Below are 18,964 nucleotides of genomic sequence, written 5' to 3' on the forward strand. Positions count from 1 at the left end.
AAAAAAAAAAAGAAAAAAGAAGGAGATACGTGTCCGGGGACATAACTGAGACCTTGAGAATTTCAGTTCCCTCATTTTTAAAATGGGAATAATAAAATAACTATGTATACAGATGGTGAATGGTTGAACTAGAAATCCCCCTCGGGGGGGAGGGAGCCATATAAATTATTTAAAAGACAGGCTATTAATTTTTATAGATAGCAAATTACACAATTTACACAGATAAGATGCAATTCATCACGATACACCAACCAGTTTCGTTCATTAGCCATGTTTGAAGGTACTAGTTGAAAAACATGGGATTAGCCCCATATGTTTCTACTTACCGTGCATGCCTGCTAGAGATTCTAGCTCTGAATTGCTAGATGACCTTTTGCTGTGCATGAATTCTATTTCTTTAACTGAATGGGTGTTTCTTTTCATTTTTTTCCAGTCTCTTTTACATATTATATACTTAATAATGACTATTCTAGGTAGTTCACAAAATATATTGATTTGCAGGGTGAGCAATTAGGAAGAATAATTTAAAACATAAGAGGAACTGAGAAGGCTGAATTCCAAAGAACACTCACTGTTGAAGTAGGGCGCAGTGAAAACGTAGTTATCGTTATCTAGGCTCCGTTTGTAGAAGCTGTCCTCATACGTCTCTGGGTTCTCTTGCCAGTTTTCTCCAGCCCTAGGGAGGAAATGACTTTCATCATTTATATTCCTTAAGGTGCATGATAACCTGAACTCCCTTTGTGGAAATACAGCTCTACAGACAGGTCTCCTGTTCAGGTATATCTAAGGAAGTCAGGCACGGATAGTGTAACTGATGCTCATTACTAAGCAATACATCAGCATAAGAAGAATAGGAAGAAGCTGACTCCCACTCATGAAAGTGGATGAGCCAGTTAATTAATATTAACGGGCTTCGGTACCTACTCAGCCCAGTGCAAGAATTGTTCCTAACATAGGGACAGATACGAGGCAGGGAAGAACAACGTAAGCAGGGGTACACTACACTGATGCTGCTCAAGGTCGTCATAATGCTCATCTCACCAGTTGGACTCTATCTAGGAAGTGGAACATCTCTCTCAAGCTCTCTTAGATTTTGTAATGGATATATACAAAGATGACAAGCAACTGCCATTGAACCATCCTATAATAATATTGCTCAGGCAAGTGGAAAAATTTTATTAATATAAACATTTTAAACAATACTGCAATTCAATATACTAACAGCGATCGGTTTTCGCAAAGAGTAGCTTCCTTACATGGCAACGTCCAGAGCCTTGGCACAGGCTGTTGTGAAGAACTTATTTTTACAGATGTTATGTGAACTTACTCTTTGGGGTAAACTCTTGTAATTCCACCATCAGTCACCACAAAGCGTGCCTTCACTCCTTTGCTGGAAGTGGAAGATAAAAGGAGGACATTTGAAAAAAAAAAAAAAAGCTGTAAGAGCTAAGCTATGTGTCAGTAATACAAATTTACATATTGACACACAAAAACGTAGGTTAGTAGCCTATGAAATTACACTCCCATTGTTAACATACTTAAGAGTTATTTTAGAAGAAAGAAGGATGGGGTTGTCTCTTGAAGACTGACTAGTAGTCAGTAGGGAATACAGAGGACATCAGTGTATAGAGAAAAGCAAGTATGAGGGAAAGTGAGTAAAGGCATCTGGCGTTCCCCTGTGAGAACTGGATGAGAAAAAGGGAAAGATATTACAGGAAGTCCAGCCTCCAGTACAAGGTTCTTAAATGGTCCACCGGTGTGTGGTTTTGTAGTTAGTTCATGCTTGACACTGTCCCCTCGCCCACCTCTCTGAGACAGGATTTGGTTTGTACACAACACTTAAACATGTTCATCCTCTGCTTCTCTTCCTAAGTGCTGGGATTAGAGACATGGACCAGCAACTTTGTCTTCAAGCTCCATGTTTATCTTCACTACAAGTACACTTTAGAAACAGGCCTGGGGCAGGGATGCCTTGTAGGGGCGACAAACTTAGAGCTGGGAACAGGACTGGGAATCTCTAATGGCACAAAGCTTGGTTTTGTAATTTCTGAAGAAAGGGTATTTTAGGGCCTTGATAATGAAGAAGAGGCAGAGACATGAGGAGGAGGACTATCTGGCATCCATTGATCGACTAGAAATGAATGGAGAAGAGATTATGAATGAGAACCACCTTGAGGAACTCTGCCCTTCTTGCGTAAGCGTACGGCATGTGTGAGAAAGCTGAGTAAACGGTCAGTAGGATGCACATCTTGCCACGGACACGCACATACACAAACACGTCTATTCTATAAGCGTTATCCATGTTAACATGTAACACTCATAAATGGCCAATGTCAGTACGGAGCTACATTTGCAACTGAAAATGCAGCCAATCAACAATGGCAAAATGATTTCCTGAGAAACCATTTCTGAAGCTAAATAACTAACAATTTCTGAGGGCCATTATCCAAAAGTTTCCCAGGCAGATATGAAACTGAAATGCAAAATATACATGTTTATTAACTACAACAAATACTTACATATTTTTCTGTTTACTCCAATAATTTTGGACAAGTTCATTTGTAAAACCCGCATCCAGCAAGATTCTATTAATCAAATCTGTATTACCTAACACAGAAAAAAATGATTCCTTTAATTAAACTCACGTAGATTTTTAATTCCAATTAGTAATGAAACAAATATACTTACTATTTTCAAAGCTAGTCATAGATATTCAAGAATATTTCATATGAATTTGGTATATTTAAATCATTGATCTTGTCTTACGTATTGGAGCCATGAACTAATCAGTATTGCAAAAGTTGGCTACTTCTAAGAGAAAATGAGTTATCAAAAGACATCTGACTTCTAGACAGGACATGGAAGCTGTACCTATGAAAACTGACCAATAGTTTTGTCTAACCAAGACTTGCACAGTGATAGTAACAGTTGCTATGCTACGTGGAGAGGGGAAACTTTACATGGCCCCACTCTTGATGATAAATAGTGACTGCTGAGACAGAGACAATCAGTCGCCTCCAGGGACAAAGCCCTGATAGGATACCTGATTCCTTGTCATCAGCCCATATTCATGTGAACAAATATATATGCACACACATATTTATATACAAATTTGGATATTTAAGATGTATGTATATATGTAATATATCTTAAATATATATATATATAAACATATTTTTGAATATGTTGGCACTTAAATTGAAAATAAGAGAGCATGAACTTGATGGGGAGTAGGGAAGCACTGAACAAAGGAAAGGGAGGGAAGAAAAGGATGTGAATTCAGTGCCCATGGATGAAACTCTGAAGAAAATCTTAAATAAAAGTAAATAAATAGATGAAAATGCAGAAAGATGTCTGCAGTATGATATTTTAGGAAACAAAAAAATGATTTATATTTTATGTGTTTGGTTTTATAGCTTAATATGTGGTTCCATATATATATGTGTATACATATATGTATACACATATATACATACATATTACATAGACATAAAACATGTTTATATTTATATAAGTATATATGTGTACACATATATGTACATATGTGTATATGTGTATATGTGATATATTTATACTCTCATATAGGTAGGATTATTAAAAGAAATTTTCAAGTAAAAACATAAGACAGAAAAGTCCCTACCTACTTTCACCTTTTTAAAATAAAAAGGTCCTTTATTTCTTCCACATTCCACAGTGGAACATAATATTATCAGACCATAAACTCGACTTCTTGACAATTCCTATAAATGTCCATTTTTTGTGTTTGTTTTAGAGCAAGGGAAAGGATAGAATTTTCCTACACCCACACCATTCTAAAACCGGATTTTGAATGCAGTGATACCAGTTCAGGGGCATCAGCTTCTAGCTGCCATTTCTGGAATAACTAAAGAGCTTACTAGTCCACAGAGGGAATAGAAAATGAGGACCCAAGATCACAGAGCATATCTTATTCATTTGCCTCTCATAGTTTGTCTGCTCTTAGTGTGTGAAATTCCAAGACAACCTAAAGGTACTTTCTTCTCACATTCAGGATAAAAATCCATGTAATTCAAATAAGGAATGTACAGTCTTCACTAATATCTGACTTATGTGAGAGGCTGAGGCGAGATGGAATAATTCCGCTGGTTTTGCAACATAAATTTGAGTTGGAGAAACAGCTTTAGAAAGGTGGCCTTTTGGTTTTGATAACTGATAGTAGTGCTTTGTTTAGCCTTTTCTAATAGGAGCAATTGCTTTTTAAGAAGAGAAAAGAAAGGAAAAAGGGAGAAAGAGTATGTCTCATCCATTTCTTCGTTTTTCAAATTCTATTTACTGGGCTAAACTGTGGTGCACACTTGCTTTTCCTCCCTCATTTATCACTTGAATTATATCTGGATGCTGAACTCTTAAAGCAATTTCTGGATGAATAATTTTTTACCATTAAAAGCTTAGAACCTCAGTATCTATGCAAAATCTTAAAGAAGTAATGGTGTAGATTTATTGGAGAGACAATTATTATAATTAAAATTAATTTTTAAAATTGTCTTCATCCCCCAGATTTGTCTCACAAGGTATAAAACTATGGAATTATATTTTTTAAACAAAGTTGTTTGTTATCCAACTAAGTCATAAAGAAAGAAAACTAATAGGTGATTACTATTGATAGTCTATCCGCATGAGAACATAAATTTGAAGACATAACACATTCAAAGAATATATCTTCTTTTTCTCTACATAGAAAGTACATTCACTGTAATGAAACTCTCCATTAAATAGTCAAACCACATTTTCTAAATATGAGAGGACCTAGGGTGAGCATGCCATTTAAGTACTTTCAAGGATGATACTGTTTTAATATAAAAAGTTAAGGACCAATTTGTTGTATATTACCCTTAAACATTCATGCAGTACAAAAAACAAAGCAAAACAAAAAAAAAAAAAAACCAAAAAAACAAAACCCAAAAGAAATGGCCCACTAATAAGCTGATATGATTACCCTGAGACTTGATCAGATGAAGCAAACTGATCACTTTGGACGCAAGTACTGAGTCAAGTACCATATATACATATATACTTACAGGAAGGGTTGTTTGGAGTTTTCCTATCAATAAATTCATTGAAATTTAAAAGAAATTCAGTGTTATTATCTGAAGGTTTCAGGTCATTGCAGTATTCCCTGAAAAACAAGATTTGAATATTTAAGGTATTAAAATCAAAACCTTACAACTTTTCAGTTTGCTGAAACATCCTTAATTGGGTGTATGGCTTTGCAAATGATTGGCCTTATTACCCCCATTTTCTTATCTCTTACACAGTCCACTGCTAGTAAATGCTGAGACTACAAACAGTATGTAGTCACTACCCCGTCTTCGGAGAGTGGGCGCTCGGTACAGATGTACTTACTAAAATAGCATGGTAAATGTGGCTTTCATGATCTCATTTGATAATTAAGTCACATTTATAATATTTCTTCTTTAGAATATTAACATACTTTTGCATAACAATCTGTATTTTATTATTAAAACAACATGCAAATGTTTTACATATTTACAAATATCTTAAATTATTGACTTATTTGGGGGGATATTAAGAAAATATGTCCTCGGAATGGGTTGTCAGAAAAGAGCTCTGACTTCCCTCCAAGATGGATTACGGTGTGACAGTCTAAGCAAAACAACACGGCTTCCTTCTTTGGGTTACTCCTGGGTGTGGTGTTTTATCTTAGCAGCAGAAGACACATTAGCATCTTAAGTATTTGATGTGATAAATCATTGTAAGTAAAACATGACCCACCCCCACCCCTCCAACCTCCCCCCCCCACCCCAATCCCCCACTCTCCACCCTTGCTTTCCAGAACCTACACAGTAATTCCAGGTATGATTGTGAGGACAAGGAGAGGAGACAAGTGGATCCTTGGGGCTTTCTGGCCAGGGAGCCTGGCCCGATTGACTGAACTCTAAACCAATGTGCTAATGTGAGTCTCTGTCTTAAAAAATGATTTTAAAGCAATAACATTGACCAAGGTTCACCTCGGGTCTGCATATCCACTCTACACGTACACACACTGACACAGGTAAACATGGATATATGCACAATCATAGTTACTACTGATAGCCATGTGGTTTTAAAAATGATACACGTACATTCTTAGATTCTCCACTTACTAAGTATTTACTCAGATCTACAGTATACAGGACAAGGGATTCAATACCGAATGTTGAATGGTAATTCAAGTGGACTCATAGTAGCTGAAGTGAACTGAAATAAATAAAAAAGTGCCTAAATCTTTGGTCAGGGAAACAAAGGGCCACATGAAACAATCAGCAGGTCACAGAACAGAGTGCTGGTTGGAGCTTCCCAAGCTGACACTGGGATTTAGGAGTTTGGGTACACAATAAAAATGCAAAAGAGAGCAGGTAGGAGAAAGCAGACAATGAAAGAACAACAAAACCAAAAGCCCAGTAGTTTTAGAAATAGACTAAATACATCTGGAATTTGAAACAGACATGGATGCGGAAACCTTTTAACATAAGACAAGACAGCAAGTGATTCAGGCTCTGTGGCCTCTGATGTTTGTGCTTGGGCTAGGCAATTCAAATCTACTGCTGTTGTGCCCAGCAGAACTTTAATGGTAAACTTGACACAGACTAGAGTCAATTGAACAAGGAATCATAGTTGATGGTTTTTGCACAGGTCAGTTTGGCCAGTGAGCATGTCTGTGAATTTATGTTTTGACTGTTAACTGATGCAGGAACCTTCACCCCACTGTCGGTGGGGCCATTCCCTTTGTAAATCATCTTATCCCATACAAAAAAGGTAGATAAGCACATCATTGTGAGCTGACCCAAAAAGCAGTGTCCTCTCACAGTTTCTGTTTCAAGTTCCAGCTTAAATTCCTGCCCATTTTCCCCCCTACAGTAGACTATAACTCGAGATTGTAATCTAAATAAACCCACTCTTCTTCCAAGTTGCTTTTGGTTAGAGTTCTTTAGGACACCAAAAGTAATCAAAGTAGAATGACAGTGAGGCTGCCAGAAACAGTACTTTAATAAACAGGCAGCCGGTCTGCAAGCTCCTAGTTTATGGCAAAAGGAACCACAAGAGAACCCTGAACCCTGGTGACAGAACACTTGAAAGCTGTGGAGTACTGCCCAGATAATCACCATAACAATGCAGAGCCACTGGTTAGTAATTAGCAGTTGAGAATGATGCCCTCACAGTTTAAACACTCTCTCCAGTCACAGGATTGGAAAGCAGGAACAATCAGAGGAAATGTGAGATTCATTCAGATGCTGCTCTATGCACAAAAAGGCCTTGGCCTGCACTAGTGCAAAAGAGCTAGAGAGTGACCGAAATATACAGAGATCAGAGGATAGAACTGGCAAGGCCCAGGGATCAGTTAGACATCAGCAAGAGGGAGCAGACCAGGACAATTACCATGTCTCAAGATTGTACACTGGAAAAATTATATTTTCTTCACAAAAACAACACAAGGAGAGCTTTCCAAGTGGGACAAATATTTACAAGACTCCGAATTGGAAGCACATTGAAGAAATATTCCTGTTAGGCTTTCCTGACACATGAACGTCTTATATGGAAATACGAGGGTGGACAAAGACTGGCAAGAGATCCGTTCGCTCCTCTCCTGCAGTGTCAACTTGTGCCTGTTCTTTCCAGCAGTTAGGACTGTCACGTTAGATTTGGGAGACATCGCCCCAACTTGTAGGTGAGGAATTAATGCATGGCTTGTGGCTTAAAGATGGACTCACATTAGAAAGAGCCTAGTTAAGTAAACACAGTTCTCAGCACCTTCACTGGGAGACATAGAACTGAGGTTCATGGGAGAAAATTGCAGCTGCAGCTGCAGCTAGATATGGCTAAGAAAATTAGAACAGTGGACCATCAGGAGAGATGGTGGAGATGAGCAACTCTGCCCACAGGACAAATGAAGAAGGGACTCTCTCTAAAAGCTGAGGATCAGCTTTGTTAACTGTGATTTTTTGAAAATATTACAAATAATACCAACTTTTAAATAGTAGCAGATTTTAGTAATTTTCATTTGCAGAAATAAAAGGTTACCTATGAAAAACCTAAGGAACCCTTTTTAGGTACTGTGAAAATTTTCTGCAAGTGTGCAACGGAGAAAATAATAACGGAATCTTCTAACTTTTTTAATATACTTTAGCCTAGGTGAAAAGCAAATTGAATTGATGAGTAAGATGTGTTCAAAATGAATTGTTGGATGAGGTTTGGCATCACTAAGCGTACATGGAATCTCAGAGTTGCAAGAGGAAGAGAGGAAGACCCAAGGAGCTTCCTTATCTAAGCTAGCAGAGTTTTCAAGCCTCACAGTCAGTGAGAGACCCTGTCCCTGGGAACAAGGAGGAAAGCAATAGTGAAAGATCTCTGGTCTCCATGGATGCACAGCTTACACACCCACATACACACACACACAAAAGTGACACACAGATTATGCAGTGCAATGTTATTACATACAACACACACACACATGCACCATGAGGCAATACATGTTTCCTCCTCTCCAGCTGCATAAAAAACAAAATGAAAACAAACCAAGAGGGAAAACATGACTTTGAACCCTTACTGTCAAAAAGTTGCAAGAGGACAAAATGGAGGTGAATCCTCTGTTTTGAGAAAAGGCCTAACTTTGACAGTGAACAGGACACCCAACTCCAAAGAGGTCCGACCTACTTTGTTAATGGCCTCAATACATCAGACTTGCTCCAAGCGCTATCCACTCTGAGTTGTTCCAAGTATTTCCTGAAATTAACCAGTTTACCAAGGCTCTGGACCATCAGCTGCCCAGATGCTTAAAGGTTGCTCTTAAGTAAGGTTGTACAGGCAAGACACCAAGTGGCCAAAGAGAAAGATCTACACTGAGAAGAAAGCTGCTGGCAAAAGGAATGTCTCTACTAAGAGACCACCTGTACTTAGATCAGGGGTCAAAACTATCAAACAAGCAAGCTGAGCTGGCAATGGTTGCTCTGCCCACTGCGTTGCAAGATGGGATCTTCTACTGCATCATCATTGCCTCACATAGGTGAACTCAGAAGACTAAAGTGCCCTGGACAAGTAAGCTAGTGGAAGGAAGCAGGACCAGTCACACTGACAGATACAACCGTCTACCAGAGATAATGCCCTGCACTCAAAATCAATGGTGTGCATTAGCAACCTCAAAAAGGCAAAAGGCAAAAACTTTAGATTGCCTGTAACATGCACACTGCTAAGTTGTCAATATGTCAATATAACAAAAATCTGTTCTTCAATAAAAAATGTCTACCATCCCAAAGTCTGTGTCAAGTATATAAAAATATCCTTATGAGCTTAAAATATTCCATATCTAAGTGTAAGGGGTTTCTCCATATGTACATATGCATCTGCATATATGCTCACACAATAATTTTATATATGGAGTACTACGACAGCTATAGAACTTCCAGTAGACAATTCTCTATTATTGGACGTATTTGTTCATTCCAGCAGACCAAAGCCTCTCTTTCCCATCTGCCACTATGTATCCGAGTTCTCACACTGCTCCACTTATAGCAATTGCTTTACAAGTATTTAAACAAAATAGCAGGCATTTCAATGCATAACTAGGATATTGGAAACTTATAAGTCATTGTCCTTTGGTTCCATGGTTTAACCCAGAATGAAGCTAGAGTAATCTTGAGCCCAATTTAGGATTTTTTTTTTAAAGGACGAAGCCAACAACGTGAGTTATTACAAAGAAAATCCAAACAGCACAACTAACCTTGGTGCTATGAAAGTGTAGCCAGATTCTTCAAAATTGTCTGGCTTCAGGGTTTCTGAATCTGAAAATATAAGGATATAAGATTAGATAAACAATATAGAGTGTATGCTTCAAGTGTCTATGCCAACATAAGAACAAAAAGAGTACCTACTTAGAAAAATTTAAACAAACTATGTACATCTCAAAGTTAAAAAGAAAATTAACTGACAAGATTCTTAATGTTTTCCAACATAACAAGTTCATAATATGGGTACATTTCACGAGACAGTTACAGCAGTAATTCTACATAAAATTCTACTTATACTTTTCCATTTACTAATTCTAATACATTTAAATATCTTAAACTCTTAAAGTATTAATCATAGGCTACAGCAAGTTTTCTGATTAAAATATCAATGCAGAATTTTATCAACATTTTGATAAAATGCTTTGAATGAACTCATTCATGCATTTAGTTAAGTAATAAGAATCTTCAGTATGAATTAGTAGGTGGAAAGATGTAAAAACAAACATGATATTAAGTCTAAAAAAAAATTAAAACCAACTTGAGTGTGACAGGTTGCGTGAGCAAACACAGGCACACCTGCCCTGTTCTGCTGCCAACTTTCAGGAAGTCGTGAAGGAAATTCTAGCAACTCAGAAGCACAGAGGATAATATCCAGTAGGAATGGAAATATTAGTGAAAATGCTGTGTACTAAACAGAAAGAAATTGAGCAACAAGAAAATACTTGCCCTTCATTTTCCCCTTTTTTGCTGTAAATCCATCAGAAAGAGAAAGCAGGGAAACAAAAAAAAAGAGGGTAAAGTAAAGGGGGTCACAAACAATATTTTATTCAATGACTGTGAATAAAAATATTGTGCATAGATCAAAGGTCCATTTATGTACAGCTGTAGTTTGGGGGGAAAAAACCTGTATTTTTGAAGGCTGGAAGGTATGCCCTGTCAACTTTATTATTTTTCCCCTCTCTGTACTGTGGTTATTTCAAGGGTCTGTTTTGGCAGAATGGTTGATGCAGGTGCACTCCCAAAGATGCCAGCTCTGAACAGAAGCACTTACCAATCAGCAAAGACTCACTGGTCATCCCCTCTACCACAGAAAGACTAGCTCATGCAAAATCGCTGCTTGTTAAAAGACCATCATACCTATTACGTGAGAGTGCAAATATATATTTTAATCATCTGCAATAGAGAAGTGTCTACCGTTGCTGTAAAAGCAAAAGAATAGGCAGGAAAGTGATGGAAACTAGTAAAAGATATATATGTGTTTCTGTCCTGGATCCTAACAGAAAAAAAAATTTAGGTTGCTAGTACACATTCAGTGGTACACAAAGGCTATGATGGTCATTTTGGTTCACTAAATCTAGCCATCAAAAACAAAATAAAACTGAACGATGACTTGAAATAGGCACTGAGGTTAATCACTCCACATTCCGCAGGATGCTTAAAGGTGAGTTCATTTGAGTTACTGAGACATTTAATTTGGATCATAAAAACAAAGCTAATTGCCAAGCACAACATTATTCTGGCCAAATGCAAAAAAAAAAAAAAAAGAAAGAAAGAAGAAAAAGAAGTAAGTAAATAAATGAAAAGGTAAGGTAAGAAAAGGAGAAGCATTGCTAGCACAGCACCAGGAGCAGAGACTATGTTGGTATTTGCATGTGAAACATTTCACACCAGCTCACAGACCCTTAAAACGACAGGCACAGAGGAGACAGCACTGCAATGATTCTCTGAGCACATAGCAAGGCAGGGAAGGGTGATCGGACTGCCAGTGAGACTGGAGTACCTGCTCATATTCTATCCGTGTAGAATATTTCTTGTTCCTTGCATGTTTGGAATGGGTTAGAATCATTGCTGTTGATTTGGTAATAATACCTACTAAAATGTATGAGGCTTGGGTATTCCAAAGTCTAGGCATAAGCATCTGAGACTAGGAGATAAGAAATAGACCCTGAGGTTGCTTTCACAGTACTTACATCTGGCCTGAGTTATTGTCTCTTCTATTTTGGCTTTTATATAGTAAAAACTGTAGGTTGGCAATACCAAGGCCAAACTGCAATAGAAACAAGAGAAGCATAAACACAAACACACAAAAAATGAAGCATAACTTAAAAAAAAAAGACACATCAAGTTCATGGGAAAATCCAAAGACCTTCCTCATGCCAAGGAGAGGACATGTTATTCTGACAGGTAAATGCATTCAACAAATATAATTCTTAATTTCCACCTTGCTAAACAGTGTCAGCCAGCTCTCTACAGGATGCGGACTTAAGAGGCAAGGAGGTAACAGGCTACCTAATGTAGCCATAAGATAGCTTTGGAGAAATGCCCTTCATCCTTGGTACCTTTCCAGACATTGTCATTACATGTTCCAGATTTGGGCAAAAAAAGGAAAAGGAACAAGGTTTAAATTTAAACAAAGAAAATATTATACCAGTTGGATATATTCTCTTTATTATGCATAATGTTGAATGCTTTGAACCAACCATAATTAAAATTAGAGAGTTACCATAGCCACCACTGGAATCTTATGCCAACTTCAATATGTTTTAGTCACAAAGACTGTTAAATAGGCCTGTCACTCACCTTGTTTGGAAGAGTCCTCCCAAGAAGCTGTCAGGTAGGCAAACTTATACCCTTAGAAGTTCCTAATTTATAGAGCATCTGATGACTATATTAGAGTTTTTAATTCAGATTAGGCAGTTGTCAGAAATAAACTTCTCTTTCTAATTTAGCTAATATATACAAGTAAGACATACAAATGATAATTTGTCCACATTTGATATGCCACGAATGTAAATGGAGGCAAGAATTGTGCCTATTTCTAAGATGGCCAATGAAACTATGAGCAAAAAGTAATTCTTGATTAACATGCTTTTAACGCTACCCCAAATATTAGTGAAAAGTCAGAAAGTACGTTCCTTTCTAGGAATTTGAATATTGTTATGCACTTGTAAATAGATCCTTTAAGTCATCTATCTGTGTCTACAGATACGGGAATAGAAATCCAAACTACAATGTTATTACACGTTACTGATAGACAATGTGTAACACACAACAAATAGAAAATTTCAGACTTATGAATGTAAATGTTAAAATTTCCCTGGGTACCTGTTCACATGCAAAGGTTTACTTTCAAAATTTTAATTTTGCAATAAAGACAACAAAAAGGAGTGCACGCTTGCTGCCTTCAATTTACAAACTCACCACCATTAAGAAATTCATAGACTCTGCTTATGGGAAAAGGTCAGGGAACTAAAATGTTATGTAGATCTCATGGAAATTTCTGCATTTATTTTATAGGTAACTTCAAGTGGAGGCAGAGATTAAAATTAAAATAAGCAGCACAACTCTTCTGCAAGCTAGATGACCTTTCATGATTCACTTGCCATTTACAGAAGAACCGAATTACTGAGTATTTAAAAACTGCCTGCTACAAATTTCTCTCAAGGGGAATTAGGGCATTTTTATTGCTCCATCAGCATTTATCATCGTCAGGAACTTCTAATTAAAGCTGATAACACTGTATCATTCGAATGCTACAGTGTCTCCCTATAAGCTTCAGTTACATGTTAGGCACCACTAAAAGCAGTGTAGCAACCCACCAGGATCCCAATGGAAGCGTTAAAGTTGGCACATTAAATGCATGATGTACTGGCCTGTAAGACTGACAGTGTTACTCATAGTCACAAATCATTCTGTAGAAAAATAGTTGTATCTATTTCTAAGTCAACCCAGCAGTTGTTTCTTCCACATACTGCAGATAAGATCTTTACCAACATTCCAAAGCAACAATACTGTCAAATGCACAGACTGCTTGATCTCATAACATGAACCCAATACAACAAGGCTTCTTTATTTTCTCTCGGTGATTAGAGTTTAATAAAGCAAGTGACATGGGATGGATGTTGGAGCCCAAGCAATAGTTTGGTGACTCACATAAACGTAGTTAACTGAATTAAACAGACTATAACACAGTTATAGTTTTCAACTCAAATTGTTTATCCCCATCAAAGTATGTCTCTTTAGAAAATAGTGTGCTCTGTAAAAGAAGTTATTTTTTTTTTTAGATTTTAAAATGTGTCACTTAAGTTTAGGAAAACAGAAACCACCTGTGTCTGAAACTGGTATGTCATGCCATTCATTTAATTAAATTAGACATCTTTAGATAGAACATGTTACTTATTTGTCATTTGTGAATTTATCAGCCCAGACATTAGGGTGTACATGTAATTGAGGCCAACATTAGAGACTGGGACAAGACTATGTGAGGAAAGCATGCAAAGTGAGGATACCATGGCTCCTTCAGAGCACAGTGTATTGCAGAATTAGCAAAATGGCAGAGCAGACGGGCTGTATTGGAAATGGGTGGCACCCAGAGCTCCCAGGGACTAAACCACCAACCAAAGAGTACACATGGACAGAACCATGGCTCCAACTGCATATGTAGCAGAGGATGGCCTTATATAACATCAATGGGAGGGGAGGCCCTTGATCCTATGGAGACTGATGCTCTAGCATAGGAACATGCTGGAGCATTGGGGCAGGAGTGGGTGAGTAAGTGGAGGAGTGCCATCATGGAGACAAAAAGGAGGGGGGAGAGGGGAGAAGGGATAGGGGGTTTGTGGAAGGGTAACTGGGAAGAGAGATACCATTTGAAATGTAAACAAATAAAATGATTAATAAAAAACAAAGAAATGGGTGGTGTCAAACACCTTCCCAATCGCCTTCATGAATATCTGTGAGCAAAGTATGAGATCCAAATTGAGTAAAACATTACTCATACTGTGCCTTGCTCCTGGATATGGTAAGGAATGTTTGAGTGAAGAGGCCATTTGTGAAACAATTACCAACTCCTGTCTACCTGTGAACATTGTAAGCTACAGGAATGATTAGCTGTCAACATAGGCCCCTGGTGGCACAAGCAACCTAGAAGTAATCAACTACTTTTGGTTTGGGGATTAGGCCAACTCCAGATGACATTCATACCTTGTACCATTTTTGGGCCAAGACCCAATGAATAGATGGATCATAGAAACCAAGAGAACAACCTACTATTATTTTGTTAAATATACAAAACATTAAACCAACTACTGGTGACTTCTCACTATACCTACAGATTAACACATCTCTTAACCTTACTCAGAGGAGCCTCTATTTGCATGTGACAGTGACTATCACAGAGACCCACACACAGGTGACTAAGATGCAGAAAATCAGAGATTTCAGGATTCTTGGCCTGAAGTGGGATATCTATATTACATCCTAAGGTTCAGTGATCAATGTAGAAGAGAGAGCAGTAAGAGTCAGGTGTGGTGGATGACTACATGAAGACTGTTCTCTATGTTCCACTGCACATAGGAACTTATAGCAGTTCCATCGATTGCACAGGACCTTTACACGCACAAGCCAGACAAGACCCCAGCATGATGAAGGGAGATGTGCACACAACCCCAGGCCTAGTTTAGAGTTAGAGAATAATTGCTGTTGGAAAAGGAAGGATGAGTTTTCTAGGATGGTAGCCCCTAGTAAGACTACCAAAATTCTATGGAAGGTAACACATCCTAAAATAGACTCGATGGTTAGGGAAGCAGGAGATGGGTCTGGGGGGAGTTGAGGGGGACAAAGCATCCACAAGGAACTAAAAACAAACAGGACCCCCAAATTTAGAGAACTACAGAGGTAGCCTTGGCACTGAAGTAAAAGTAACTGACATGGCTGACTCATTGTCCTGGTCAAAAAGATTAAGTGTTTCTACGCTTTGGTTATCTGAGCACAGAAGGCAGAAACCATATTTCCACCCAGTGCAACAAGTATTCAAGTATTTCTGTTTTATAATGAAGTCATTATTAAGTAATGACAGAGCTTCCTAATGTCTTGTACCTTCATGGCCTTTTAAAGGTTTATTTAAAAAGCCTGAAAGATAGAAATAATCAGATGGGGAAACTTATTAACTTTAAATGTTAGATTTATAATCTAATTGGTAGATGGAAGGGAGTGAAATAATTAGCAGTAATTATAAATATAATCTAGACTATAATTAAGTATAATAGTAACAAAGAGTAATCCACAACTAAGAAAACCAGAGGGCTGTGATATAATATCTCAAAACATAAGCATTGTGTTTTCTTCTACATTCTATGTGTCACCCCAAGAACAAAAGGATATAGGTTCCTATAACAACAACACTGTAGCTTTCAGACATCTCTGACACTGAAAGGCTTTCCTACGAGATTATGTGTATGATGTTTTTAAACTGAGGACTTATAAAAATACAGCAACAACAACAATAACAAGATATAGCTGTGTCTGAGTGTGGCACAACTAATTAATTAGGATTCATATTAATTGGGAACAAATGCATAGCCAAAGTACACAGGAGAATATTTGTGACAAATTCTGGGTTATAATTTTAAGAATTTGACAAGATAAAACATTGAAAATTTTGTAAAAATGAAAATTTATTTCTTCCAATTGAGATTCTTCAGTTTTGCACTTCTTTAGAAAGTATGTACTATGTGCACTGTATTATGTGCATGGAATTCAGAGGTCAGTTAGGCAGCATCTACCTCTGTCTTCTTAGAACTTAAGAAAACAGTAATCCACAGAGTTAAATGTCTCTCTATAAGCCTCATGTACATATGTTCCCATAGAAATGCAAAAATGCAAATGAGCGTTAGGTGACCTAAAGGGGGATAACACAGTATTTTAACCAAATATGTTAGAAACGTCTTTCTGAAGAGGAAGGAAAGGCATTGTCTAGATGAGGAATGAGCAAGAGGTTCAGTGGATTAGGGAACAAAGGCTTGGTGCAGAGAGCTAGTTGTGTCTGCAATGAGAGTGTAGGCTCAATCAGAAGGTGTTCAGCTGAGCATATGAACAGTAAATTGAGAAATCTAGTGGTGAAAGAGAACAGAAGGGTTAGGGAACCAATGCCTTGCTAGACTTTGTCTATTATATTTAATGAGCTGCCAGTTATGGTATTTGAGTAGAGTCATATAAACAATTAAAATCAAGTATGGTCCTTTTCTGTGCTGAGAGTAGAACTAAAGAGAAAACATAGAGGTACACAGTTAAGCAGTTGTGTATGATGGTGAGAGTTTCCTTGACCACAGAACTGAAGAAAATAAAACCTCCCAAGAGAAAGTACACAGAGAATTTATGGATTTGAAGAGAAAAATAAGCCATCAAAAGACTTATAGAAGCATCCTGAATTTTTTTTGTTGTTGTTGTCAAGATTTCCATGCCCTCTTAAAGGCTGTCAGGGTTGGTTAGGTGAAGTATTAGGTGGGGTATTGGAAATGATTTGAAGGATATAAAGCCGGGGTAGAGGAGATGTACAATCTGCAGATGACTTTGAACTCACTGACTATAAAGAAGATTATGAGCTCATTAGAAAAGAGGAGATTGAGAAATGGAGAGTCATCTTTCTTAGTACTACATAAATGTGGCTTACAGACTTATCCATTTGCCAACTGTCTGTATTAGTCCATGAATTAAAACATAGAAATTGAGAGACTAACTTTAAGTGTATGAAGTATAATGATAAATGATTGACTTGCTGCTCTTAGTGTATTTTAATATTTATTGCAGCAAATGCATCTTGCTTTGCTTTACACATGGATTTGTCTTAAACAGTGACAGACAGATCTCTGTGAATGGAGGAAGGTGAAAATGAGGGAGAATGAAGACAGCCTCGTATCATGAAGGAAGGTTGGATGAAAGGTGTGGTTTGATGATATGAAATTGAAAAATAAGATTTTCCAAGAAGATAATGAGTAACAAGAAACATTTTACTATTACAAAGTTGTGGGGTACAGGACCAAAGAGTAAGCCGGAAATGCTGAGAAGATTTACTGCAAGACAGCAGAGTAGCTGGGCATGGTAGAACATGTCTTTAATTCCAGGAATCCGGAGGCAAAGCAGGCAGATTTCTCAGTTCAAGGACACCTGGTTTACAAAGTGAGTTCCAGGACAGCCAATGGATATACGGAGAGACTCTGACATGAAAAACCAAGAGAGATGTAGAATAGAAAGTTACTGAGCTTAAACAAAGGAGAGAACCATCTAGCAGATTATTGAGTATTAGGCGATCTAGGTTGTGAAGTTGAGGAAATGGGTGGGATCCAGAAATAATTAAACCGAATGGTGGGGCTAAAATCTTATAAAATGTATTATGATGAACAAAAGCACACTATTACTTTCAAGCTAAGCCACAACATCAGTGAAAACTACTAAGCTAAATTGAAATAAAAGAGGAAGTCAATGGAAGGTATACCTATAATTTCTTAGGGAATTACATCAATGTTCTTACCATTGTCAGTAAGTCAACTTACCATTTTATACAGCTAAAAACCAGACTCTGTAATTCATTTCTCTGTTGCAAGGAGCAATTTTTCAGTTGAAAAATTCCACTGAACATAGCTAAATTAAGAATTCCTATGTCTCTTTGAAAACTGGTTACCAAATATTAGAAAGAGTGCATTGAATTGAATAGTCCTTTATATGAGACATTTTCAAACATAGGTAAATACCTGTAATCTGTGCCATTGACAGGTGTCCATGTGTATGTTCGATTTCCTTTGTCAATATATCTCTAAAAAGAAAGTTAAGTATGGTCGTTACAACCCTTTTCTATGTAGATTTATAGAAAAAGTAAGAATACAATGTCCATCTGGAAATTCTGTGGTCATTCAACCAACATCCTTTTTAACAAGTGAAAGATCTATTCTATTATACATTTTTAAAATGTTGCCCATGCTTGTTAAGTAAAAGTCTGGATCAGAACTAAGTACTCAATTGATACAGGTTAATGATTTATAAGCATAAAAGCTTAGTATTTCATAACAAAGTACTGTCTTCCTGAGAGATTTAAATTAAAACCAAATTTAATGATGAACCAGAACTATGAAATATTAGACAAGGCTCAAATATCTACCATAGTAGAGTATGTATAAGAACGATGGCAGACATGAGGAGGAAAATTAGCCATTGTGCATCTAAAAATACAATTACCATCTCACAAAGCCTTTGAATGGAACCATCATATTGTTATGAAAAGATAATGACTCCATCATGGAAGGTGAGAAAAACATCTATATTCTCAAGATAAAATGCATGGCTAAATAAATTGTTCATGGATCTACAATACTTCCTGTGTCGTAGAACAGTAGTGAACACACCTCCTTTCTTCTACTAGGTATATAATT

The 18,964-nt window shown here is 37.2% G+C and overlaps 1 protein-coding gene across 8 annotated transcripts in view; it reads right to left on the bottom strand.

Annotated features, from left to right (window-relative positions):
• Cacna2d1 (calcium voltage-gated channel auxiliary subunit alpha2delta 1) overlaps positions 1-18,964 on the bottom strand; it is a 430,807-nt gene that overhangs the window by 23,241 nt on the left and 388,602 nt on the right. For 4 of the 8 annotated variants that reach the window (XM_087656129.1, XM_087656127.1, XM_087656130.1 and 1 more), the window contains 8 exon segments: positions 18,290-18,351; positions 11,732-11,808; positions 10,488-10,508; positions 9,755-9,815; positions 5,058-5,155; positions 2,520-2,607; positions 1,328-1,390; positions 573-676 (listed from right to left, as the gene is read on the bottom strand). In XM_087656129.1, the coding sequence (XP_087512255.1) occupies positions 573-676; positions 1,328-1,390; positions 2,520-2,607; positions 5,058-5,155; positions 9,755-9,815; positions 10,488-10,508; positions 11,732-11,808; positions 18,290-18,351 (574 nt within the window). 8 annotated transcript variants of the gene reach the window in all.

This window comes from Rattus norvegicus, chromosome 4 (genome assembly GCF_021556685.1).
Source record: "Rattus norvegicus strain SHRSP/BbbUtx chromosome 4, alternate assembly SHRSP_T2T, whole genome shotgun sequence".
Classification (NCBI taxonomy): domain Eukaryota; kingdom Metazoa; phylum Chordata; class Mammalia; order Rodentia; family Muridae; genus Rattus; species Rattus norvegicus.